At 44.0% G+C, this 27,689-nt stretch overlaps 1 protein-coding gene across 1 annotated transcript in view; it reads left to right on the forward strand.

Moving 5' to 3' along the window:
* The window catches only part of MRPL11 (mitochondrial ribosomal protein L11), an 821,503-nt gene that overhangs the window by 683,965 nt on the left and 109,849 nt on the right, over positions 1-27,689 (forward strand). Inside the window, exon 4 of the mRNA XM_078660798.1 lies at positions 5,008-5,101. Coding sequence (XP_078516924.1) covers positions 5,008-5,101 — 94 coding nt within the window. The remainder of the gene's footprint in view (positions 1-5,007; positions 5,102-27,689) is intronic.

Here is a 27,689-nt window from a genome sequence, read left to right on the forward strand (position 1 = left end):
TTGTCTCTTAACTATATGGTTTGCAGGATTGAGCTAAAAAAAATCCCTGTACTGATTGTAGATTTCTTCAAGGCTAATACCAGTTAATCAACTGCCCCATTGCTTAATCTTCTGATCAGCTGACTCTTAGTGCAGGGGTTTCATAGCCACCATAGTAGTCTGGCTCTGTGAAAGTTCCTTTCAGCAAAGCAGCACCTACCATTTGTCAGGCTCTTCAGAACTCGAAAGGACACAGGCCTGGAACAACTTCCTTCTGCAAGCAGGGTGTTTCCAAGTTCTAAATATCTCTTTTGAATTCAAGGCACAAACATGGCTTTCTCGGTTCTAGTGACACGCACTGGTTGTAGAAGTATAGAGCATGGGCAGCTTTCTCCACATCCCTCGGGCAAAGAGGAATTGTTTTATGAAGCTTCTTGTACTCCAAACACGTTCTCTTCTTACAGTAGCTCAACCATGGGATTTGCTGGTTTACTATTTGTGACGATCGCTAAACCCATCCAAATAAATCTCTTCCCCTAGACTTCCTTTTATCACTTTTGTGACTGAGTGATGCTGTGTCTGCCCTGGGAATGTTTTGTGACGTCAAATTTGTTGCAAAGTTCCATGAACCTCAAAACAAAAATGAGACCTAAATCCGAATGTTCAGACTTCTCCCATCTCCACCCACATCCCTTTCAGTTTAGCCACTTTATCTTAAGAGGAAAACATCTTCCTACCCTATACTTAGCTGGTGTGTCCCAAATAGAGAGTCTCAATCATCAGGGGGCAGCGGGCACTTGCGAGGCTAGAACAGGGAGTGCCCTGCTTGGAAGGAAGCGTGATGGATAGCAAGGAACCATCGATCAGCATTCTACTACAGAGCTCAGATGAGCAATGAGCCCTGGGCTACCCAAGCAGGGTGCTACTTGTTTAATCCTCACAACAGCCTGTTGCCCCCTGATCAATGAATCATCAATCAAGCAGGATCTGTAAAGCGCGGCTAATCACCCAAGAGAGAATCCAGGTGCTGTAGATCCTCCTGTGAAGGCTCAGTTGAAAAAACAGTTCTTGAGTCCTTTCCTGAATTCCATCAGCGAGGGTGAGGTCTGGAGATGTATATAGAGTTTGTTCCAGACCCTGGCCTCGAGTTAGGAGAAGGAGCCACCTCTGCTGTGGATTTTGACATGCAAGTGGTGTGAGCGTGGTGCAGGGAGGAGGAGCACAGACTTCTGGAGGGTTGGTGGAAGTTCAGGCGGTGGTTGATGTATTCCGGTCCTTGGTTGTGCATGGCTTTGTAGGTGTGGATCAGCATCTTTGAGTTGCATCTCTTCTGAATGAGCCAGTGGAGCTTCCTGAGGTTGGAGTGGGTCTGCTTGGAGAGGTCGAAGATGAGTCTGGTTATGGAGTTATGTATGGTCTATAGTCTCTTCAAGAGGTGCAAGGTGATTCGTGCATAGAGTGCATTGCCGTAGTCCACCCAGCTGGTGACTAGGACTTTGGTGATGGTGCATCTGGTATTGGCCAAGAGCCATCTGAAGATCTTGCTGAGCATGCAAAGAGTATGGAAGCAGGTAGAGGAGTCTGCATGGATCCGGTTTTTCATGATGATCTTGCTGTCCAGGATGATGCCAAGGTTGAGGGCCCAGTCTGTTGATGTGGGTGAGGGTTCTAGTTCTGAAGACCACCAGGAGTCGTTCCACTGGGAGACGTTGTTTATGAAGAGGTAGTACCTCTGCTTTGTCACTGTTAAGTTTCAGGCAGTTGTGTTTTCATTCAATTTGCGATTTCCGTCATACACCTGTGAAAGTTGGTCTTCAAGGTGGAGGGCTCTCCTGATAGTGAGGGGATGAGCCGAGTGTGGTTGGCGTAGGAGATGATGTTGAGTCTGTGTGTTCTGACGAGGCCAGCCGGTGGGGTCATATAGGTGCTGAACAGGGTGGGGTTGAGGGATGGCCTTAAGGGACGCCGCAGATGATACTCTTGTGTTCAGAGTTGTAGGGAAGAAGGTGGATTCTCTGTTTTTTAAGGTGAGGAAGTAGGCAATCCACCTGAGGGCATCTCCTTGAAATCCGATATGGTGAAGTCTGTTGATGAGGGTGTGGTGCGATACGGTGGTGAAGGCCGCTGAGAGTTCAAGGAGGATCAGGGCTGCAGTTTCTCCTCGGTCCAGGAGGGCTCTGATGTTGTCTTTGGCAGAGAGGAAGGCGGGTTTGATGCTATGGTTGGCATGGAAACCAGACTGTGAGATGTCCAGCTGGCTGTTGTTCTCCAGGTGTTCCGTGAAATTGGTGGTTGATAACTTTTTCGAGGACCTTGGTGTTAAGGGGTGCAGAGAAATGGGACAGGTTAACTTGATTTTGCTGGGGTCTGTGGACAGTTTCTTGAGAAGGGGTTTAATCTCAGCGTGTTTCCATTCCTCGGGAAGGTGGCTGTGGTGATGGATGCGTTGAAGATGGTGATGAGTTCGTTGCTGATTGTGTTGATCCCAAGGTTGAACATTTGTTGGGGGACAGTAGTCCATTGATGCTCCTCAGTGGACGGAGTTCATGATGGCGGTGGTGTTTTAGGTGGAGAGCTGGTCCCAGGCGGTTAGTACGTAGTCGGGGCTAGCCTCTGTGGCTGAGGATGTCGGCGGCATTAGGTTGGGGCTCGACGGTTTGGACCTTGCATTTGGGGCACACTATGGTCCCCTGGTCACCCTACCATTTGTAAGTGCTTCTCCTCCTTTTCATGAAAGTGCTCTCTGTCCTCAGATCTTCATTTGGAGCACTTCGTGAGCCTGGCTCCCCCTATTCTGGATTTTTCTCACATAGCTACACTATTTCTACCCCAAAGGCTTTGAGCTTGTACAGTCTAACTTTTGGGCTCTTAAAAAAACCTTTGAGCCCTGATGATGATCCCGATATCACTTTAAGGGATTGAAACGTTGGCTGTTACGGACGCTATTTGCCTTGGTCATTTGTAATGGGCTTTGCTGTCCTTATTTATGGTTATGCACTTTGACCACTATAATCTCTCCAACCAGGATCCAAACCTCCTCCATCTATTAGTCATAATCGCCAGCAAGAACCATGCAATTGCTCTAGACAGGCCAAATGAATCACGCTTCCCACATCACGCTCCTGTACACAATCTCTCTTCCCTCCCTTTATTCCTTTGGCATAGTTCAAGGCCCAACAGTCACACATTCATCCAGTGGTCTCCACTAGGCAAATTCCTTTCAATAAAGCAGTATACTGAAACCAATATATATTTACTTCACCAACTTGCCACTAACTGCTGTTGAACTCTTTACGAGCGGGTGCCTCGAAAGCGTAGCACTCAGCAGGTTAAACATTTTGTTTATTAGAACAAACAGAAGCGTTTCGGCATTCGCGCCTTTATCAATGTTTACATGGCATAATGGTGTTACATCCCAACTTTTAAAGCGGCTTGACTTCCTCCTATTGGATGAGGCGTGTTTATCTACAAAGAAAGGACAATTAGTTCTCTGTAAATAGTTCAAATGCTCCGCCGCCATCTTTACATGTGAGCGAGAGTTATAAAATGATGTTAATTGTGCGGCAACTGACTGTCATCAGTAGTGTTGAAGAACTGATTAATGTATGCCCCATACCATTGTAGAGAAACACCTACCAAATGGATTGATAATATCTGAGGCAATGTGACATTTAAAATCAACATTACAACCACACCTAAAGATGGCTGCGGAGTATGTGAATTATTTACAGAGAACTAATAGTCCTTTCTATGTAGATAAACACACCTCATCCAATAGGAGGGAGTCAAGCCGCTTTAAAAGTTGGAATGTGACACCATTAAGCCATATACACATTGATATCTATCTATCTCTCTATATCTATATATCTATATCTATATCTCTCTCTCTATATATATATATATATATATATATATATATATATATATATATATATATATATATATATATATATATATATATATATATATATATATATATATACCCTCTTATGCTTAGCCTCTATTTTAGGTATTGTGCTTAAACATGATTTGATGTTGTTGACCGGCTGGTTGGCACCAATGATATTATGTTAGTAAATGAATTAAAGACTGATCTGATTAAATGAAAGACCGGATTTACAGGTCAGATATTTTTGCACCATTTTCAGGGGCAGATTTACAATAACTGGCGCATCCCTGCATATCAGCAGGGATGCACCAGTTATTGTGCGCCACGGCTCCACCACCATGGATGCGCCGCATTTACAATGCGGCGCACCATGGGGCAAAAACGGCACAGATGCGTGACGCATCTGTGCCGTAAAGGCGGCGCATTGCTGGAGTTGCGTTGCAAGCGCGTCGGAGCTCCAGCAATGCTCTGGGGAGCCCTATCTTTACAATGCTGCGTCAATCCTTACGCCTGCTTCTCGCAGGCGCAGGGTTTTGACGCAGCATGGGCTCAAAAGTGACTGAGTGAAATCTTGTAGATTTCCCCCAGCCACTTTTGCAAGGCGTTCCTGCGCCGGAACGCCCCCCGCGTAGGAAGGCCTACTTCTGGCACAGGGCTTTACAACGTGACGCATCTCCCAGATGCGTCACGTTGTAAATACCCCGCAGCATGGCGCATCTTTTGCGCCGCCTCTGCGTCACAAAAGTGACGCAGTGGCAGCGTAAAAGAGGCGCAAGGGGCTTGTAAATCTGCCCCTCAGTGTTTATTCAAAGTATATGATACATTGTTTCATTTTAATATTGGTTAATTTTATATTGTATTTATGTACACAATGCAGCCCAAATGGTCTGTTAGTGCTGAGAATTATTAGGTCTCATTATTGCTCAAACTCGAGGGCAATCTTTCTAAATACCTCAGAAAGGTAAAATGCTGCGCCTTGGATTCAACCTGCAACGTAGAGGTCAAACATGTCCATCAACGATTGTGTCCACCAACCCAGCTCCAAGCTAGGGTTAGCAGTTTGGGAAGTAGCTTCAAATAATGATAGAAAGGCCACTGAAAATGCTCTAATTTTCTTGTTCTTGTGCTTTTGATTGCAGGGCGACAGGACCTACGAGATGAAAATCAACCAACCATCTGTCTCTTACTTCCTCAAAATGGCGGCAGGCATTGAAAAAGGAGCATCACAAACAGGTGAGGATGTGTGGCAAGTCTGCCATGTTTGTTTGATGTAATGATTGAGATGCGTCTGAGCGCTGCCTGAAGCTGGTGTTCACCAGTCACAGAAATTAAACACTGGGGAAGGGAAAATTGAAATGTAGGTTAGTGCTTTGCCCGACTTTGGGGTATGTGCCTGAGGAAGAAGAGGTTCATAAAACAAGCATTGTTAAAGCCAATCGGTCGCACCTATGCGAAAGCTGTTGGTGTCTTCAGTGTGTTTTAGCGATATAGTACAGTAGAACAGTTAACATTTAGTGGGAAAGTGCTATGAGGCGGTCAGCGCTGACCGTGTCATATGGCTTTTGTTTCTGATGGAAGGGTTTGGGGGTCAGGGCGGGCAACAACAGGGGAGTGGGAGGAAGACTGGGCAAGCAAGAACGTGGGGGTAGGGGGTGGGTGAATTGTGCAAGCAATGACCGGTAGAGGGGCATTGGAAAAGCCAAGCAATGGTGGGGGGAGGGCAGAGATTGGAAAGCACAGACAGGGATAGGCCAATTGGTCAAGCAACAATGCAGAAAGATGGATGGTCGAGCAAAAACACTGGTAGGTGGAGTGGAGGAGGACGGGCAAGCTACAATGCAAACCAGAACGAGAGGAGACCGCATGCAAATATATTGACTCTTATCGACAGCTCCCAAAAAAACCTGTTTTTTTGTGTGTACATTCAATGAGAGTTCATGTTGTGACTTTGGAATCAGAATTCTAATTCCTTTTTCCCCCTGTGTGATCCTGCCTAAATGTATCTTAGTTGAATTGCTTGCTAGACCCAGAATCGCTTAATGGTCAGCATCAACCACTGATAAAAACTTGACATTTACTTGGACACACTCTTATTGCAGCACACAGACCGTGACCCAGACAGACAGACAGGCTTCTGCGTCTGCACTGGTGTTAACAGCTCTGAAGATGGAGAGGAAAAATGCACGAATGGACACATTTTAGAAGAAAATTGGAAGTCTCTTGGGAATAGCACGATCCTCACAGGAGTGGGAGGCTTTTGACAGTACGCACTGTAGAAGAACATATTTGACATCTTTAGCTTTGCTGCATTCCCTGTTTTAGGCTTTCGCCCACATAGTTCCTTAAGGCAGTTCCCGTGACTTCATTACTTTGAATAAAGGAGATCACAAAGAGTAGCATTGAAAGAGCTAGGACTAACCAGAGAATTTGGGATTTTCAAACCGCGGTTACCAGTTTTGTGACGAGGATTGGGCCAACTGGGGTCTGTGCCCTAGCTACATTCCTAGTGTTCATCCCCCACGCTCTCCCCCCTTGTGCCCCAGCACCAGTTAGTTTATTAGAAAAGGAAAGAACCCTTTAAAAGAAAACGTGATCGCAGAACCTGCGCTGTTAGCAATGCCTGCAGGAGGATTTAGCCCTGTAGGGAAAGTAACGGAACAAATTGGAGATGTAAAGGAAAAGGAGATGTGATAGCAATTAAAAACAAGCATAGCCAAAAGGTCACGCTTATGCAAGAGCTATTGGCTTTGTCAATATGTTTGTCATTATGTACACAAATGTGGCTGCTGTTCAGCATGGCTAAAGGTTAGTGGTGTGGGCTGGGGTGGGGTAGAGTGGATTGGAGTAGAGTGGATGGGGTAGTTTGGCGCACAGTGGAGTTGGGTTGATTGGCGCAGATTGGGGTGGAGTAGATTGGATTGGGTAGTTCAGTAGATTCATGTGGAGGATAGGAGTGAGGTAGATTGGGGTGGAGTGGGGTATATTGGAGTGGATTAGGTTAGGTTAGACTAGGGCAGGGCAGATTGGAGTGGAGTAGATCAGGGTAGATTGGGGTAGAGTGGAGTGGGATATATTGGGCTAGATTGTAGTAGAGTAGATTTGGGAATAGTAGAATGGGGTGGATCGGGGGAGTGGAGTGGGGTAGACAGTGGATTATTGTTGGATGAAATGCAGTGGGTTAGATTAGTATAGAGTTGAGTGGGCTAAATTGGAGTGGTGTGAGGTAGATTGGAATGGGGTGGGGCAGATTGAAGTGGGGTAGATCGGAGTAGAGTAGATCAGGGTCGATTGGGGTATAGTGGAGTGGGATATATTGGGGTAGATTGGAGTGGAGTTTATTGGACAATAGTAGAATTTGGGGTACATTAGAGTGGAGTGGGGTAGACTGGGTGGATTATTGTAGGATGGAATGGAGTGGGGTTATATTTGGTAGAGCTGAGTGGGCTAAATTGGAGTAGTGTAAAGTAGATTGGGATGGGTAGGGTAGATTGGAGTGGAGTGGGGTGGAGTAGGGTAGGGTGGTAGATTGAGGTAGTGTGGGAGTATATTAGAGTGGAGTTTTGGAGTGGGTGGGTAGGGTAGATTGAATTGGGCTAGATTGGGGTAAAGTGGGCCAGATTGGAGTGGGATATATTGGGGTAGATTGGAGTGGAGTGGGGTAGATTCGGGAAGTGTGGACTGCAGAGCATTGGGCTAGATTGGAGTGAGTTAGGTAGACGAGGAGAACACTAGCTAGGAGTGGTGAGGACTAGGTAGGAGTGGGTGGGGTAGATTATGATGAAGTGGGGCAGGGGTGGAGTGGGGTGGATTATAGTAGGGTAGATTGGAGTGCAATTGGGTAGATTCAGGTGAGATAGGAGTGAGGTAGTTTGGAGTGGGGTAGATTGGAGTGGCTGGGGTAAATTGAAGAGGAGTAGAATGAAGTGGAATTGGATAGAGAGGCAAGGGGTAGATTAAGATGGGTGGGGTAGAGTGGAGTGGGTAGATTGGAATGGAGTAAATTGGAGCGGAGTTGGATAAAGAGGCATGGAGTAGATTGAGATGAGGTAGATTGGGGTAGGGTAGATTGGGTTAGTGTGGGGTAGATAGGAGTGGAGTAGGTTAAGGTAGATTGAAGTGGGGCAGATTGGATGTGGTAGATTGGAGTAGGGTAGTTTGGGGTGGGGTAGGGTAGATTGGATTGGGTTGTAGTGGGGTGGATTGGGGTGGAGGGGTATGTCGTAGATTGGAAGGAAGTGGGGTAGATTGAGGCTAGAGTGGAATGGAATGTTGTAGATTGGGGTAGAGTTGAGTAGGGTAGATTAGAGTAGATTGATTGAAGTTGTGTTGAGATTGGGGTGGAGTGGGGTAGATTGCAGTTGAGTGAGGTAGATTAGGGTGTAGTGGACTGGAGTAAATTGGGCCGATTAGAGTAGCGTAGATTGTATTGAGTGGAGTCGGCTGGATTGGAGTGGAGTGGGGTAGAGTGAGGTGGGGTAAATTGCAGTTGGGTGGGGTGGAGTGGGATAGATTGGAGTGGAGTAGATAGGAGTAGATTGGAGTGGGGTATTGTATTGTATTGTAATTGCATTATATAGCGCTTACTACCCCTGACGAGGCTTTGAAGCGCTTTTTCGGCGAGTAGCACGCTACTCCAGAACCCATAAGGATTAGTGCTGAATTAGTATAGTGAAATATGAAAGTAATTTAAGTGGTGGATATTAATCAGTTATTTGGATTGAGAAGGATAGCGGAGGGATAGAGAGGGAAAAGGTTTGAATTGATATAGCGCTTGTTACCCCTGATGGGGTGTTAAAGCAGTGTTTTCGGCGAGTAGCATGCTCTCCGGAACCCATAAAGGATTAGTGGTGAATTAGTATATTGAAATATGAAAGAAGTTTGAGTGGTGGATATTAGTCATTTATTTGGATTGAGAAGGATAGCGGACGGATAGAAGAGGGAAAAAAGGTTAGCATTTATATAGTGCTTGTTATCCCTAATGGGGTGCTAAAGCACTTTTCGGCTAGTAGCACGCTACTCCGGAACCCATAAGGATTAGTGGTGAATTAGTATAGTGAAATATGAAAGTAATTTGAGTGGTGGATATTAGTCCGTTATTTGGATTGAGAAGGATAGCAGAGGGATAGAAAAGGGAAAAAAGGTTTGCATTTATAGTGTGGAGTATGCATATTGTGGTAGCGAACTGCCATTACAGACAACAGATTTTCATTTGAAATGACAATTACAATTGCACAGAAATACGGTTTTACTGCACACAAATGATAATGTGTGCAAATGTCATCACCTGGTGTATTGATGAGTTTTGATCGTATTCAAATATTTGTTTCCCACCACACTTCAGAATTACGAAGAAAAAAAATTGCTTTATTTGTACTAATTCTAATATATTCTGAAACATTAGTATAGTTATTTTTTTGTACTAGGAAAAAATATCAAACATCCTCTTCTCTTACATGGACACTCAGTGGGATTGTCACATAAATTCTCTCACTTTGAAGTCATATGAAGAAAAGTAAACACCAAGCTCCCTCAGAAGAGAGAGATTGACGTTTGACCTCTGACTTTTAATGCACAGCAAATGTGTCAAGATAAGAGCAAGATTTAAAGACCTGTTTACAGAAAGCAAGTTTGAGCAGGAATACAGTAAACAAGGTATGGGCAATGGAAGCGGCGAACTCAAGCTGGAGAACCTAAAGCGAATAACACCCGCAAATAGAAAGCCAGAAATGTGAGTTAAAAACTTCAAAGCCGACAGAATGCATTTCTAGGTCAGCTTTCTGAATGTCCCCAAGATATCTTTAGCAAGGCTTCGACCTAAAAAGTAAAATAATTGAATGAGGAACGACAGAAAAAGAGAAGTAAAAAAGTGAAAGGTAGAAGATGTTAAATATATTATTCCTACAAACGTGAATGTAAACACTCTTCAAGTTTGTCCATTGTAGATGGCCCAATCAATTTTATTGGTGGCCCTCAAACACAAGGAGATGATGGACAGAGCACTGAAACTTTTCAGACACTCACCCCCAGTCACAGATTTGGGTCGAATCCATCATCGTTCTTTTGCTCACTTCGCCACCGCAGTTCAGACCCTGTCATATGCAAATCAGTCTTGACCCTGTGCCTCATGGGAAAAGAACAGCCCGAACTGCCAAGCCACGTCCTCCCTGAACCAGAAAAGCATCCTGGAACCAGTTTTGGGGTAACACCCCTCATCAGCCAGGCTAGTTTGAATCCAGTGGCAAAGTGAGCAAGGGACCCCGGTCTGAGCATACCCTGCCAACTTAGTGTGAACCAAGCAAACACAAGGAGATGATGGACGGAGCACTGAAACCTTTCAGACACTCACCCCCAGTCACCGATCTGGGTTGAATCCATCATCGTTCTTTAGCTCACTTTTCCACCCCAGTTCATACCCAGCCATATGCTAATCAGTCTAGACTATGTGCCTCATGGGAACAGTGCAGCCAGAACTGCTAAGCCAGGTCTTCCCTGGCCTGGAAAAAAGCATCCTGGTACCAGTTTCCGACTAACTGCCCTCATCAGCCAGGCTATCTTGAATCCAGTGGCAAAGTGAGCAAGGGACCCACGTCTGGGCATACCCTGCCAACTTAGGGTGAACAAAGCAAACACAAGGAGATGATGGGAGGAGCACTGAAACTTTTCCATGCAAATCATTTTTAAAGATGTCGCTGACAAATACATACAGCAGCTACCAAAGAAGGTAGGAAATCAGAGTTAGCATTTCTCCTCATAGCATCCTTTCTCCAATAGGAAAGCACCACTTTCCTGTATGTTTTCTTTGTCACATTTCTTAGCAAGACACCGTTCTCTTGTCCTTCTTAGTAGGCATTTCTCCATAGCAGGGCACGTATTCCTTTGTTCATCTTTTCAGGAGCCTTTCTCCCTTAGCAAAGCATTGTTCTCCAGGCTTTTTTTAGCACCCTTGTATGTGCCTGGCTTCTTGACCTATTTTTACCAATTCTTTAAAATATACAAAGTAGACTTTGGCTCCACCAAGAGAAATATTGCTCTCTCACCTCATCTCCTTTTGAGTTCCTGCAATGCAGTGTGCAGTGTATGCAGCATCTTTACCTCTCATTGTACACTGACACATTAAACATTAAATAGCATTCGCAAAGTTGTGCTAAAAGGGTCGGAAGCACAAAAAAAATATGGACTAATTCATTGCACTGATCTTTTTCTAACACGGAACTTGTTTGTTTTTTAGAAACCCTGGGAAGATACAAAATGATAGCATGTTTAAGTCTTTCCTTTTAACCTTTTGTTACAATATTGTTCTTATCTGCTTTTGCTACCTGTTCCAAATTGTTACGGTTTTAATTAACTAAACAATAAATAAATATATATATATATATATATATATATATATATATATATACATATATATATATATATATATATATATATATATATATATATATATATATATATATATATATATATATATATATATTTATTAAATAAAATAAAAACCCATTAAATATAGGGCAAAAATCATCAGTGGATGGCGCCCCCCCTCCACTAATTTTAGGGAATGGACATTGCCGCCCTTAGCTTGTGACAGAAAAAGGTACAAATGTGTGCCGTTTACTAGAATCTCCAACGCGTAGTGGTAACTTGCTGGTATCCCTCCACTGGAATTGTCCTATTGTAACATTCGCTTGCAGTGTGGCCTCAGCAGGCGTTTAACCCTGAAGCAACATCATCCTTAGCCATGATAACAGCCCAGGAGGGAGTTATGAGCGGGGAGCTGCTCACCATTGGCACCTTTCTTCATCACGGATGAGAAACTGACCCGCTTTTGGGCTTTAATGACGGTTAAACACACCAGCTGGAATAAAATACAGGGGCACCAAATAGATCTTCAAATATACACCAGGCGCCTTTTGTTCACTCTGTAAAAACTGCAGTTTTTCAATACAACTTGTAAGCTGTGTACATATATTTAGATTAATATAGAACCTATGTAGCAGCCCTTGTTTCAGAACTCTGTGTTGTATTTTCCCTTTTATCCTCCCCTTTCCTAATGGCTTCTTCTCTCTTCTTGTTCCCACCCAATTTAGCCTGTTACCTTTTGGAATGTTCATTGAGCCAACTGTGAATTGTCACAGATTCAACTGTCATCCTTTGTTGTCTCCGACTAGCCTGGTGATGGTCAGAATTAGCGCCCTGAGATTCTACTTCAAATATAGTCATTATTACAACACTGTGCTGTGACTTGAAGGTAACTATAATTACCTTTAGAATGTGGACGAGATTGTAGAAGGTTAGAGCGTCAGTTGTATTTTGCTAATGCTCTAACCTGTCATATATGCTGTTACTTCTTTACATAAAATAAAGAAGTTAAACGAAAAAAAAAAAAAAAATGTGGACGAGACATTGCTTTCTTCGACGTCACACCATATGACGCCATGGCACACCACCTGTGCTAATTATTCCCCGCTTTATCTGTTTTGTGCCCAGATTAGTTTCTTTGTGATAGAAGGATTGTATATACAAAACTATCATTTTCTTATTAGGGCAGCCTTTTTTAATGTTTAGTCAGGGCTCTGAATGCAAGCATGCCTTTGATTGTAGGCAATTTATTCTCCTGTGCCTCTTTCAGTGCCCTTCTCACATAGCACACCTATTCTCGGCTAACAGCAGTGTGTACCCAAATTCATGGGTCTATTCTATTTTTTCCTTCTCTTCAACAACTTTTCAAACACAGAAGCATGACTTTTCACTGTCCTTCTTATCAGCAACTTTTGCCTAATTAGGACGCTTATTTTCCTGTTCCCTTGCCAAAAGCTTTCCTTGTATCTGGTCTCGGTTTTCCAACCCTCTTGTCAGTGGTCTTTTCTTCTAAGATTGTTCACGTTTCCCTGTTCATACTATCAGCAGCCTTACAACAGGTAGAGTTGACCTAATGGCTGGAATGGTCGACTTCAAAGCTGGGGACACAGCTTCGAGTCTCGGCAGGGACGCTGAACATCCTGTGATTCTGGTCAAATCACTCATTCTGCCCCTTGCCTCACAAAATGAATACTTCCCTCTGTAACGCAACTGGTGCTTAAGTAAAGTGCTCTGATACCTTTGGGTCGAGTTTGCGCTATATAAAACACTGGGGGGGAAAAGCTATAGCTGGATTCATGTCCATCTGCTCTGCTTTGTAGTTATCCCACCCCTCTTCTCTGCAGTCTTTCCTGTATAGATTGGTATATTTTCTGTTCTGCTAATTGGGGTTCTTCAGTATTGGATCTTTCATAGATTCACATGCTTGAATCATCCATGTCCTCGTAGTGGGAGTCACACGGTATACATATTAAAGCAGTAGATAACACTACAATAGGCTACAATGCAATGAACAGTCACTGCAATAGCTTATCCATTTTCTTTTGTAAAAAAGAACCAAACTTAACTAGCCGCCAATCAGGTGACGGCACCCTCTAGAACAATCCCAAGAAAAGCTAGGTTCCTCTGACTTTCTGCCGCACGTCGTGTAAATGGGAGTCTCCCTGAGCTCTGCTCAGTTTTCTCTTCAAAATTCCAAATTTCAACTCAGATTGTCAGATTCTTCAAAGAAAGGTCTTTTCAGGTTGTGTGGATCATGCAGTGAGAAGAGGCTGCATGCTGAAGATTCACATAAAAACTGTTTCTAATGCATTTACCCTAAACATAAGGTAAAAGACTGCAACATCTGTAGGACTTTTTCAACAAAAACCCTCAAAGACAGGGAGGGTAGGTTATTGATTTGGCCTCAGAGACTAAAACATAAATCTGTCGTCTCTGAGGATGAGGAGAGCGCTACCTCACAGACTTCTAAGGAAACATCCAAAAGGAGAGATAGGCCTCTTGAATCTCCAGAGGTTTCCAAGAAAAATACTTTTTAAAAGTCTCATCAGGAAGATGCAGGTACCTCACAAAAAGGAAGGTTTTCATTTCCTACTGAGGAAAAAAGCCATAAAAAGGAAAAGCAACCTTCAGAGCATTCAATGAAAATATCAGTTGCAAGAAAGCTTAAATCACCGACGGTGTTCAGATTTGGGTCCCCATCAACACGAAAATCACCTTCTGGACATGCTTCACCTACCTCGTCGTCGAAAAATTCTACATCGACGACCACGGTCCCTCTGCCGACACTTCCAGTGGCTTCAACACGCCGACGACCTCATCATTGACTGCGACTCAGACGACGACATTACAACCTTCTCGTCAGCGTCCTCGTCGACGGCGGTGTTGCCATCTACGACCACTTCAACGATGATATCATCTGCGATACTGACAACGACTTCTTCATCCATTCCTTTCATGTCCTCGTTGACAACATAGACTCCGCTACCGTTGACGAAGTTGACGACACTTTATCCCACGCCTGGTCGTAAGGGTCCTTTTTCGTTAAAACCTATGTACCTGTCGACGACGTTCCCGTCCACGACACTGTCGACGAGGCATTTTTTGCAAAATACTGCAATAGTTTCACCTTTGCCACCTTCAACCTTTTTAGAGTAATCTGATGACGATGGGATGTTTGGCCCTGCTAATAGTCCCTCTCAGCTGCATGTAAAATATCAGGATGAAGATGATGATGAATATGAGGGTTACTACCAGCAAGAATATCAGCCTCCTCATGCAAAAATTCAATATATGGAGCCTGTTAATGAGCCTATGGTCCACCTTCCTGTGACTCTGGTTCAGGACCCTCAAGATTTGTTCCATGTAACCTACACCAATATTACTCTAAAGTTCTTTATTACGACATAAATACATATCTATTCCCATGCTATTTGCTTGTGATGCATCCTATCAACATAGTACATTCATTCAAAGCCAAATCAATTGTTATTGCCAATGCTTGTTTACATTACTGTTAGCAACTATGGTCATAAACAGCACTAGTAATATTAGTGACTCAGGAAGATTATCGTTCAACAGAAGTTGCTCCTATCACATAAAAGGTTGGAGATCCCTGAGCTAGATTCTGTTTTCCTGTCTCTCTTCTTATCAGCTTTTCCCCTATAGATGTAAAATGTTTTCCGCTCGCTATTCTCATCAGAACTTTCTTTGATAGCAATGCACTGTTCTCTTGTTTCTCCTCTCGCCAACCTTTCTTTCATAACTGGGAAAAGGTTTTTCATCCCTCTTCTCAGCTCACCTTTTCCCCATAGCAAATCGCTGTTCTTCTGCTCCTGTTCACTGCGACAATGCTTAATTTGAGCCGGTGGTGTCCGGTGCTCAGCACCGGCACTTAATCATCAACACTAGCGCTTTTCATGAGCACCAGTTAAGGACACATTCATTTATGGTAGACACAGGGAGATTTCCCCAGAATCAAAGGATGTTGAGCCGAGGCCGAGACTCGTACTTGGTTCCCCAGCTCCGAATTCGGCAGCTCTGGTCATTACATTACATCCTCTTCCCACTTTCATGGTTAGTAGTTGGTTCTATTTTAGGCGGCACTAGCAGGAGAAATGGGCTGGTGCAAGCTGCCTCGTGACGAGAGTCCAGGCACTTCGTTTTTTACAAATTAAGCACTACACTGCAGCTATTCCATCATAGCTGGAAAATGTTTGTCTGTCCCTCTTCTCAGCAGCCTTGCCCTTAGCACTCAACACAATTTTTCTGCACCTCTTTAGTTCTCAGCAATCATACCCCAAAGAAGATCACTTATAGCTTTGAGCCTGAGGAAGAGACATAGCTTGATCGCTATAGCTTAGCAGAGGAAGACCCCCAGTGGAAAGAAAACAGAATGCCTTCAATAATAGTCTCCTGATGTGCACTTAGCCACTAGCATAATAAACAGTCTCATGCTTGAAAGGGAGTTTCAGCACAAAAGCAGCCATTTCCAGTTCTCTGTCCAGACCATGTGACGGGGAATCCATGTCTTCTTTCTTAAACCAGTTTATAAAATTGCCAACATTTTGTGTGACATGCACATATATTTGTTTTAAAATAGTGACTTAGACCCTGTTTGGTTTTTGGCAGATGGGGTAATCTCTTTTGCCTTGGCAAAGGACTTAGCGTCTGCCAGTCCGAGACTACTCCACCCGCCAAATTTAGAGCAGGCGGTCAGTTCCAAGGCTTTGACAGGACCTGTCATCATGGCTACTCCTGTCAATGCTGATTAAAGTTTGCTGTATGGCTCCGCCAACATGACTGAGCCGTCCATCAAAAGTATTTTTTTGTATTTTCAAAAAGCAAATCCAGAATTAGGATTTTCTTTTTGAAAATAAAAAAATAGTATGCTCCCCTCGCCATCGGAGTTATCTTCCACAGCAAGGGGAGCATGTAGCAGTTTTCAATGCCCCTTTGTGCAATGGTTTTCCTGGCTGTGATGGGGAGTGAAAACTGACCTCTAATTCTGTCAATCTAAATTAGGTGAGCAGACTAAGAGGTCGACCTCTGATGACACTTAGTATGTCCGGCTGTCGGTCAGGTTTAATCACTGTGGAGACGGAGTATTCTCTGTTGTGATTAAGCCTAAGGTCCACCCACATTTAAATCGGGCAGGCAGATCATAGTCTTGGCGGTACTCCATCGCAGTTGCGGTGTTCCCCCATGTTGCTTCCGCCCCCTCCCCCCCAACTATGCTGCTTCACGCCTACCTTTGAAAATAAAACACTGTTGCGCTTTTTTTCCCTTTTTATTTGCCAATCTCAGTTTGGACTGGAAAATAAAATGTAAAAAGGTGGCTGCTTTATTTTGAATGCAAAAAGAACAATTGATGGACAGAATGCTGAATAAAGTCATACATTCCCCCCAGTATAGAGATCTGGGCCTAAATCCATCGTTTTTTTGCTCCCCATGCCATTACAGTTTAGACCCAGCCATATGCAAATCAGTCTTGACCCTGTGCCCCATGAGAACAGTCCAGCCCGAACTGCCAACCCAGGTCCTCCCTGGACTGCAAAAAAGCATCCTAGGATTAGTTTCAGGGGTTCACCCCTCATCAGCCAGGCTAGCTTGCATCCAGTGGCATGGAGAGCACGGGACCCACGTCAAGGAGGACCTGGTTTGGCAGTTCGAGCTGGACTGTTCCCATAAGGAACAGGATCAAGACTGATTTGCATATGGCTGGGTCTAAGCTGAGGTGGCACGGTGAGCAAAAGAACAATGGATTTAACGCAGATCTCTTGACTGGGGGTGAATGCATGATTTATTCAGCATTCTGTCCATCATTTGTTTGCGTAGTGCTTTATTCTGAAAGCGCACGCATGCTGTTGTATATTCCTACAAAATGATGCAATGGACTTCTTTTTATTTAGCCTTGCTGTACTGCATGCATCGGGATGTTGTACAACATAGCTAAAAAACATTGACAAAGGCAATAGGTCACAAAGGCGACAGTTGTTCGCTTTGCCAATTCTAGTTTACTTGTACACTTTTTTTTCTGTGTACAAAAAGCCATTGGCCAAAAGTGTAAAAAAAAAAAATCATTGAAATTAAATTGATGGATAATGTTATTATCCTTTCCATCATATGCATGGTTTCAGTTTGATGGATCAAAGCTGTCTCGAGAACCGCTGGTTTTCTAAGTGGGAACAGATCTCAAACTCCTTGCTATCCAGCTCTTGAACGTTGGATCTTATGCAAGTCTGAATCAAGGACTGAAAAGGCTTTTGGCTGGTTCCTTTCTTGTATGCGCATGTGATGAGATAGGGTTTGCTGTTACCCCACTTCTCATCCGTTTCTACATGAATGATTATCTTTTTTCCCTTAGGAGAGCACTGCAGAATGCCCTTTTCTTAAGATGAAAGCCTTCCCAAGCTAATCTTCGCAAGAGATGTGTCATTGGAAAGAATGTCGAGCTCTGTGGAAACCATTGAAGACACTGGAAATCTATTTTTCATTTATGGATGCATACATATTGTGCTGAAATCAAGTAGAATTGAAAACTATGGTGACGAAGAAAGGGGCGATCTCTAACATTGTTTCATTTAGCACAAATTGCCCATGGAGCAAGTAGCAGTTGAATGTTATTCAGGCAGGAAGGGATCCCAGTCAAACACATAGGTATGCACTTCGAGAATTCCATCACCACCCAATTTCTTTTATAATCGGAGCCCGGCATGTGGCTGTGTTTTTGCTGCTGAAAACTTGTGCGGCCACTTGAAACATCCTCTAATATAATTTAAAAAGAAATCTCCACTCTGTCTCCCACTTTGTGCAACCTCAAATTCATCCTATGGTTAAATACTGGTTAACAATCAAATGAAGATTAAAAAGCGTTTGGCGCCAAGCTGAACAGCTTGGCGCCAAAATAATAGCCTATGCCGATGACACACAGTTGCTGTTCACCTGGCCTGCTCCGGACTTAGATGTTGCCCCTGTCCAGTCCTGTCTCTCCTCAGTTTTTACCTGGTTAGCTTCCGCCCAGTTAAAGTGCAATGAAGAAAAAACCGAAATCCTTCTGTATAGGCAGTTTCCTTCAGATTTTAGAGAATCCCTGTGGCCCGTGGACTCTCCCTTTCCTAGCTCCATGGGTAACCCTGCAAAAAATGTTGGGGTGTGGTTTTGGGGAAGACTTAAAATTTGAGACCTATATTAAAAAACGTACCTGCGGGTCCTTTGGCACCCTTGTGGCTCTTCGGAAATGTTTCCCTCTTCTACCTAGAACGGCAAGAGAAACAGTGGCAAGAGCACTTATTCTCTCTCGCCTTGACTACGCCAACGCCCTGTTTTGTGGCTCCACGGCTTATTTGACTAACCGTCTTCAGATAATTCAAAATGCGACGGCCAGACTCCTTTTTAACATCTCAAGGAGAACTAGTGTTCGTCTCCACCTGCGTAGTCTTCACTGGCTTCAGGTGGCTCAACGGATTATCTTTAAGACCCTTACCTTCGCCCACAGAGCCATTCATGATCAAGGTCCTCTCTATCTGAGGAAACGCTTTTCTTTCTACCTTCCTAATCGGCCCCTGCGCTCTGCCACCCAATTTCGGTTGGCGGTTCCACGATTCAAACGCTCCCGTTTTAGTGGACAATCCATTGCTGTTAAAGCAGCTGTGGCCTGGAACTCTCTACCTTTGGCTCTTCGGGCTAATCACAACTATTCGCTCTTTAAAAAAGCGCTTAAGACTCATCTGTTTAAAATGTCAGCTTAACCTTCTGTTCTTTCCAAGTAGCTTCTGCCTTGTTGCATCACCCCTCCGCGCCAGGATACTCCAGTAGTAATTGAGCGCGCTATAAATCTTATATAACATAACATAACAGAAAAACAACTTTTTCAGTGGGTTTTTTCTTGTCTGAGATGATTGCTAACTGTCAGAAACCTTCTTGAACTGTCAGAAGCCTTAACCAAGTGGCAATTCGACTTTGTATTTCTAATTCTCTCTTTTTTTTACATTTTGTTTTATAAAAACTCCTCATTACCTCCTGCTAGTTGATCCTTCTATTGAAGTCAATGTGCTAGGGTCAGGAAGGGTCTAGCCTGTTCTTGCATGTAGCATAGCTGTTTGATTCTCCGCAGAGTTTATGAAAAGGTGCCCAGGAACTTTTGGGTCTGTGTCCTACCCCATTGCTTGCCCTCCAAATGTTATACAGACTTCTGGTGTCAGCACTGGACCAGAATGTATAGATTTGTCTCAGCCAGCCATGTATCTGGTGCCAGAATTATGTTTTCTTCTTCCTGGAGCAAGTGCTGTCCTGCTTACAGGTTCTTTCTAACACTTTAATCCACTTTCTAACCTGTGGAGGGATAGAGTCGATTCATTTTTGTTTATAGATTAGGTGTCTAGCATTCAACATAAGGTAAAATATTAATTTAACCTCACTGTGGTCTTGTTTATTATCATCCTTATTACATACGCTGAACAGAATTAAGGTTGGGCTTACCTCGAATTCATATTTGGTAGCTACTGTGTTATTTTGCTTATGGCGTCCCAGAATTGTTTTAGGGCTGGGCAGTTCACAAACATGTCTGTTATTTGCGTTGAGGGTTTCACTTCTCTTACATAAGACTTCGTGGGATTTTCACCATTTCACCATTTTACTAGGAGGCCAATAAGCCCTTGCAGAGTAAAAAGGTTATTCCTTTTGAGATTAGGAGGATTGACAGTGGAATAAAGGATGTTAAAGAACCTTACTTGGCAAAATTCTTCCAGGTCTTCATTCAGCAAGAATCCATTCCACCTTTGATAGATTGGGGAGGGGTCTCTTTTTAACTCAAGCTTCACATAAAATTCCACTCCACTTTGCAATTCCTTTATAATTTCCACAGGCGTATGCAGAGCTCTTTGATGTTCTACTGCCTTGTTCCTCCACTCCCCGCATAGCATACCTTGAAGAGAGCTGTGGGTACTTGAATTTAGATAATTACCCTTAGTCCTAGAGCAAAGGTGCCCCCGACATATTAAGTTTACCCAACTCTAATGGGCCAAAAATGGTCCAGGGCCTTCATCAGCAAGAGTTGGTTTTGCTATTACTACCCCGTGACGTCCTGTGAGTGGCTTACCATTGGGGCATGCACATATAATATGGCAAGCAAGGGTAGTATTGTACTCGCCTGTCCATTGGTACCTACAAATAAAGATAAATAAACAGAATACATTATTGTACACAGTGCAAAAGTGGGATTAATGTGATGCACAAAGAATCAAACACAAATTTGTGTTCATTATTAGTTCACATTCATTATGCTACACAATGCCTGCGATGCTGGATTCAGCACAGTACACATCGCCTGCAGTGCTAGGTTTAAGCGTGGGCTAAACTATATGACAATAATGCTTTATATTACGACTCGTGAAGGAACACATGCACATTCACCTTGCGATGGTGGTGAGCCATGCACAATACTGCAATCATGCGATTTAAAAAAATGATGAGCCGTGAGGTGAATATATGGTCAAGTGGCATGCAATGATCTTTATAACTTACCCTTGTGTGGGTATTTTTTGGGCCCCACGGGGAGCCGAGGGAGGTTTGGCCCTGTAGACATACCCTAAATCCCATACAGTATGTGTTAACCTAAGAAAATTGCATAAAGACATACAAAACAGAAAACAGACGCAAATGAGCAATACAAATCAGGCTTTTAGCATAGGAGAAAGGTCTTGCGGAGCTTGTGGCCAGAGCAGCGACAAAATAGCTGCTCGGGCCAAGAGCCCCTTTGTTACTTACGTCTTCAAGGATCCCTAACTGTCCGTACATCTAGTTGGTTCCATTCATGCCTGGCTTTTGCTGCAACTGAGTGCCTTGACAGGAGGAGATTACATCTCCTGTGCCGAACTCAGCTGAAACGGTTAGTGATTCCGGAAGGGAGCGCGTGATGCGTAGCTACACGGGCTGCTGGGAATTGAAGTCTTAATTCCCAAAATGCTACAATCGGCATGGACAAAACATTATATTTCAGCAGAAACCAGGTACAATTGTCCTAATGTTAAAAAAGTATGTTTTTTAAAAGAAACTAAACCTTTAGTGGTATGCATACGGTGGTATGATCAACACTGTGAACCTCAGCAAGAGAAAGTCAAAGCCAAGAGGCTGTCAGCGTTTTCACCTGGATGTTAACCTACAGGATTTGACCTTATATGGGCCTTAATCTTTAATATACTGAGCCGGTAGACTTTTATATGTGGGCAGTCACGTATATTCCCTCAGACATCCATGTACAAAAGGAGGGGTGAAGCGTGATGTTGGGCCGTCAATACTCCCCTTATGTTTACAAGGGATAGATAACTTCTCGACACACTTAAATGTTCATGAACCCATCTATGGTCTTAATTCATGTATGCGATGGCCTGCATTGAGGAATTATTTACTGGGATTTTGAAAGATAACTAGCAATCTCCAGGTATAACCAAACATTTTCTAGCTCAGTAGAACAACCCTATTAAAGGTCGTTTGTAGCTCCTGCTGAAACGACGGTGTGTTTGTTTTAACTGTCAGACATTACCTCTTGGCTTTTGAACAGTGTGTCAGGTCTATTCAAGGAATGGTGCTTACTGATTACCTTGATCTGAGTTTGTTCTACATGATATCATCATTGAGCCCACACCTGTTAGTATGAAGTTTATAATACCCATCTTTGCTCTTTTTCGAGGAGTTTTACAGTGACCCCGGTCTGTGGTCATAATCTTTTCGATCACTGTCCAACAAATATCATTGTCGCTGTGATTTACTTTCTTGGTAGTGAGTGGTACGCTTTGTAGATGCTCTCTTGCAAAGGGTGGTTCTCCAATATTCACTTATTCTGACCTTCATTTTCTGGAGGCCATCCCAATGTAACGCAGCCGACACAGGCATTTGATCAAATACACCATGTTGCAACTGTTGAAGTTAGTGTGCGCTCGTTGTTCCCATGGAGTAAATAACCCAAGGTCTAGGGTTTTCGATTGTTTGGTTAAAGGACACACCGAGCAGTTGCCACAGGGATAATAACCTGATACAGGAACCAGATTCTACAGTATGTTCTGTTTCTCAGTAGTTTCTTTACAGGTTTTTGTGTGTTTTAGTCTATCCCTAATGCTCAGATTTCTTCTAAAGGAGAAAAGGGGTTTGGCGAACGTCAATTGGTTAGATGTCAGGATCAGCCAATGCTTGTTTATATTTCTCTTGACATCATTAGAAGAGGTATTGTAAGTGCTGATACATGTCAAAGCCTTGTGTGTCTTGCTTATTGTTGGTCTCCAGAAGAGCCTCTCTAGGGATGTTCCGTGCTCGTTCTTTGCCTTTGTGATTATCTTATTGGGATATTGTTTACCCCGAAGTTTTAGAGTTAGGATCTCTGCTTCCTTTTTAAAGTTGTGTATTTCTGAGCAGTTTCTCCTTGCCCGTAAAAATTATCCCACAGGGAGATTATCTCTCAACGCCCTGGGGTGGGTGGGTGCTGTTGAAATGGAGGAGACTATTACGGTCTGTGGGTTTAGTGTATATGGAGGTGGTCAGTCTACCATTGTTGGCTTTAATGATAATGTCAAGGAATGATACTGTCTTTCAGCCGTCATGGTGAAATTAAGGTATGTGTTTCTGCCATTGAGCCATTCTAGAAGAAGATCCAGGATACTGTCAGTCCCGTGCCAGATGATCAACACATCGTCTATGTAGCGACGCCAAAGGCGAATCTCTTCGGCGAATGGGTTGTTGGTTCATATGTTTTGTTCCTCGAACCAATGCTCGTACAGGCGTGCTATGCTTCCCATCTCGTGCTGCGGTGCTGTCTAACTGTGAAGATCACCTTAGTTTGAGGCAGAGGGATACCACCTTTTGATTTAGTAAGAGATGTAAAATACACCTATTTTAATTTCTTTGCACTCCTCTGTTAGGGTCCTTTAAGACTCTGTTGCAGTTGGATCAATTCAGACAATTATGCTTCAGCATCGTTTTACTTCAATAATATTTATGCTTTTAATTACAGTCCAAAATACACAAAAACATAACAATACAGCAACGACAAAGATGTTCTGCATGACAAATGGGCCTTGTAATAACATTATTTTAGTTAAAAATTGTAAATTTATCTTCCACATATCACAGAGCAAAATAGTATAATATATGTAACCTAGCGAAGCAAAAAGTGTTTTAAACTGCCAGTAGGAACACCAGACTTTCATTTGGAATCTCAGTTGTGAGACATTTCCAACGGATTGAATAATCTTTCATATTTTTGTGAATTATGTTGGCCATGCAAAGAGAGTATGGTTTACCGAAGAGTCCTGATGCCTGTGCCTTCCTACTTTTCCTCATGTCCCTGTCTCTGGTCTTTCTCTGAATATGTCCCTCTCTGTGTGTTTCCGCCCTACCAGTTTGTGCATCTTCCTTCATCTCTGCCTTCCATTGTCCTTCTTTCTGTCCAGTTTCTCCCCATATCTCCTTGTGAGTCGCCTTGTCAGTACTGTCTAGTGTCTGTTCTGTTCATGTGTCTGTTGGCCCTAGTTGTTGCACTGCGGAACGTGATTCTTCCCGCGGTGCTGGCCGCATCTACCCCCCGGGCCGCGATCCAGCCCGCGGTGGCTCCCTCTTTTCTTCGGGTGGTTGCAGTGCTGTGTGGCGGCCCGCTGTTGCCGTTTTAGCGTCGCAGGTGTGTCCAGCGGCGCTTTAGCGTCGCAGGTGTGTCCAGCGGCGCCTGCTCTCTTTCTGTGTTGATTCAGAAAAGGGGGTGGTGATGAACAGAGTGTCTGAATTAAGCAGACCTCTCTTACCCAGTCCAAAGATCAGGGCTTGATCCATTACCGTTATTTAGCTCACTGCCCCATCCCAGCTCAGAACCTGGCTATATGCAAATTAGTCTGTCCCTGGCCCAGTGCATCATGGGAACAGGGCAGACCAAACTACCAAGCCAATTCTTCACCAGAAAGGAGACAAGCTTCCGGGGACCGGTTTCTGCCATTTAAGGCGTCGTCGGCCCGGCTTGCTTGAATCCTGATGGAGCAGTGAGCAAGGGACTCATGTCTGAGTATACCCTTCCACGCTTATGGTGGACAAAATGATTCAGAAAAGGGGGTGGTGATGAACAGAGTGTCTGAATTAAGCAGACCACTCTTACCCAGTCCAAAGATCAGGGCTTGATCCATCACCGTTATTTAGCTCACTGCCCCATCCCAGCTCAGAACCTGGCTTGGTAGTTTGGTTTGCCCTGTTCCCATCATGCACTGGGACAGGAACAGACTAATTTGCATATAGCCAAGTTCTGAGCTGGGATGGTGCAGTGAGCTAAAAAACGGTGATGGATCAAGCCCTGATCTTTGGACTGGGTAAGAGTGGTCTGCTTAATTCAGACACTCTGTTCATCACCACCCCCTTTTCTGAATCATTTTGTCCACCATAAGCGTGGAAGGGTATACTCAGATGTGAGTCCCTTGCTCATTGCACCATCAGGATACAAGCAAGCCGGGCCGACGACGCCTGAAATGGCAGAAACCGGGCCCCGGAAGCTTGTTTCCTTCCCAGTACAAGAATTGGCTTGGTAGTTTGGTTTGCCCTGTTCCCATCATGCACTGGGACAGGAACAGACTAATTTGCATATAGCCAAGTTCTGAGCTGGGATGGTGCAGTGAGCTAAAAAACGGTGATGGATCAAGCCCTGATCTTTGGACTGGGTAAGAGTGGTCTGCTTAATTCAGGCACTCTGTTCATCACCACCCCCTTTTCTGAATCATTTTGTCCACCATAAGCGTGGAAGGGTATACTCAGATGTGAGTCCCTTGCTCATTGCACCATCAGGATTCAAGCAAGCCGGGCCGACGACGCCTGAAATGGCAGAAACCGGTCCCCGGAAGCTTGTTTCCTTCCCAGTACAAGAATTGGCTTGGTAGTTTGGTTTGCCCTGTTCCCATCATGCACTGGGACAGGAACAGACTAATTTGCATATAGCCAAGTTCTGAGCTGGGATGGTGCAGTGAGCTAAAAAACGGTGATGGATCAAGCCCTGATCTTTGGACTGGGTAAGAGTGGTCTGCTTAATTCAGGCACTCTGTTCATCACCACCCCCTTTTCTGAATCATTTTGTCCACCATAAGCGTGGAAGGGTATACTCAGATGTGAGTCCCTTGCTCATTGCACCATCAGGATTCAAGCAAGCCGGGCCGACGACGCCTGAAATGGCAGAAACTGGTCCCCGGAAGCTTGTTTCCTTCCCAGTACAAGAATTGGCTTGGTAGTTTGGTTTGCCCTGTTCCCATCATGAACTGGGACAGGAACAGACTAATTTGCATATAGCCAAGTTCTGAGCTGGGATGGTGCAGTGAGCTAAAAAACGGTGATGGATCAAGCCCTGATCTTTGGACTGGGTAAGAGTGGTCTGCTTAATTCAGGCACTCTGTTCATCACCACCCCCTTTTCTGAATCTCTTTCTGTGTTGGGCACGCCGCAAAACGATGCGGCCCGTTATCTAACAATTTGCATGATAGGAATGCCGCAGCTCCGGTTTGGAACTGTGGCTTCCTATTTTCACTATATTCTTACCTTCCTTTCAATGGATATATTTATTTCTTAATTTCTTCTTGGGGCCATCTTGCCTTCCCATCATTCCATAGTCTTCTTCCCAGAAGGCCTCGGGAAGTATCTGCTCCACCAATTTAAGAAGGCTACCCTTCTATCACGTCCACGATCCTTTTCCTTATCCAAGATGGTGGTTACTTACTTCCTGTTTGGTCACTTCCTGTTCCTGTTTGGTCACTTCCTATTCATGGGTATTTAAAGGGCTAAATCCTTCAATTCCTTGCGCTGCAACACTCTTTGCTCCTGCTGGTGTGTCCTCGCTCCTGTTGGTATCCTGTGCTCCTGTCAGGTGTATCTGTGATTTCTGCTGGTGTTCCTTGTTCCTGGGTATAGTCTTCTATTCCGGTTTTGATTCCTTGCCTTCTCCTTTGTCCTTACTGGTAGGTTTGTTCCTTTATTTTCATTTCTGGAGTTCCACTTCCATCGGAGGTTTTTCCCTATGGGTTTTTTTCCTTTTGGGACTCCTTTTAGAAGGCACGGTCTGCTTTGGTCTTTTTCCTTGTCGGCAGCACTGTGGCTACCAGAAGGGGTCACCCTTACCTCAGACAGTCCAGAACCCTCAAGAACAGAAGTCGAGAATCTCTCCAACACGCCAGAGCCGGTAAGAACACTACAAGTCGTGACACTAGTAACTGTCTACCATTCTCTAGATCTTCTGGTGTCTGCCCACACTTGTCTTTTCGCAGCTCTGACTTTCATCAGTACGGATGCCATGCCAGACTCTGTCTCTCTTTTGTGTCCTTATGTGCCTCGCCATTTGCCCGAATCTGTCTTTCCCAAGGGTGCTTAGAGGGTCACACATCTCAGACGCAAAACTCTTTCACTATACACCTGTTTTTTTTTCTCTTAAATTCCAAACTTACTTGATAAGGTTTTTTTCTGCTCTGGAAACCTGTGTAAAGATTCCCTGGTGATACTCCCCTTAGCAGTTCTTGTATTTTGCTCATCAGAGGTACTCAACATACGGTTTAATGGTGGACTCTCTGTGTAAAGTAATCATAGAGATAACAAGATTTGCTGTATATGACACTCCTCGCTGGCATCTCAACAAATCCTTAGCCATTTGTAGTTGTATGACTTCTTAAGTATATATTGTGCAAAGACACCGATTTACATCGTGCACAAAACAGTTTTCCCGTCACTCAGCAGCAGACAAAATGCTAATCATATACTAAGTAGCTGGAGCTGTGTAAATATTATGAAATGTGCTGACTATGTATGTGAAGCACCCGAGGCTTGCCTGCATAATCTATAAAAGTGTTGGCTATAGAAGCTTGTTACTGTGTAATGTGCTTGTAAGTATATTAATATTCATATATTTTTATACCACATTGTTTTATTTTTTCTTAATGGAGAAAGAGAGGCAAAACATGTATCATGATCCCTAAGCATGTGTTCATCCAGCAGCAGTTCGGTCCCTCCCAGGCTGCCTAACCCTGGCCCCAGATCATCCCCACAATAACATGTTGAGTGCATTATTTATTGGCCCCAAAAGTACAGATTTCAGTGTCTAAAGTCCATGTATTTTGTGGACATGGGCCCGGTACAATGCCTCTGTGTTGGACCCAATTGCTTCAGATTGAGACCCTTCCGGGTGAGTAGCGCGCGATACAAATGCTATGATTGATTGCTATGATTGATTGATTTTGTGATTTTTTTTTAAGGCGTCCTCTGTCTTTAAGACTGGCCTTCCTAGAGTCATATAGTGACCAAGACGTTTCATCCAGCGCTATAGGGAAGTAGAGGTTTATACCCTTCCAACCCTGAGCGATGCCTCTCTAGCGACTAGTAGATCTGTAACAATTAGTGTCTCCATCTACAGCAAAGTATAACAGGGTCAACTTGGGGTGCCATCTTCAGACAACAGGCCCAAATCTCTCTC

Source organism: Lissotriton helveticus, chromosome 9 (assembly GCF_964261635.1).
Source record: "Lissotriton helveticus chromosome 9, aLisHel1.1, whole genome shotgun sequence".
In the NCBI taxonomy this organism is placed as follows: Eukaryota; Metazoa; Chordata; class Amphibia; order Caudata; family Salamandridae; genus Lissotriton; species Lissotriton helveticus.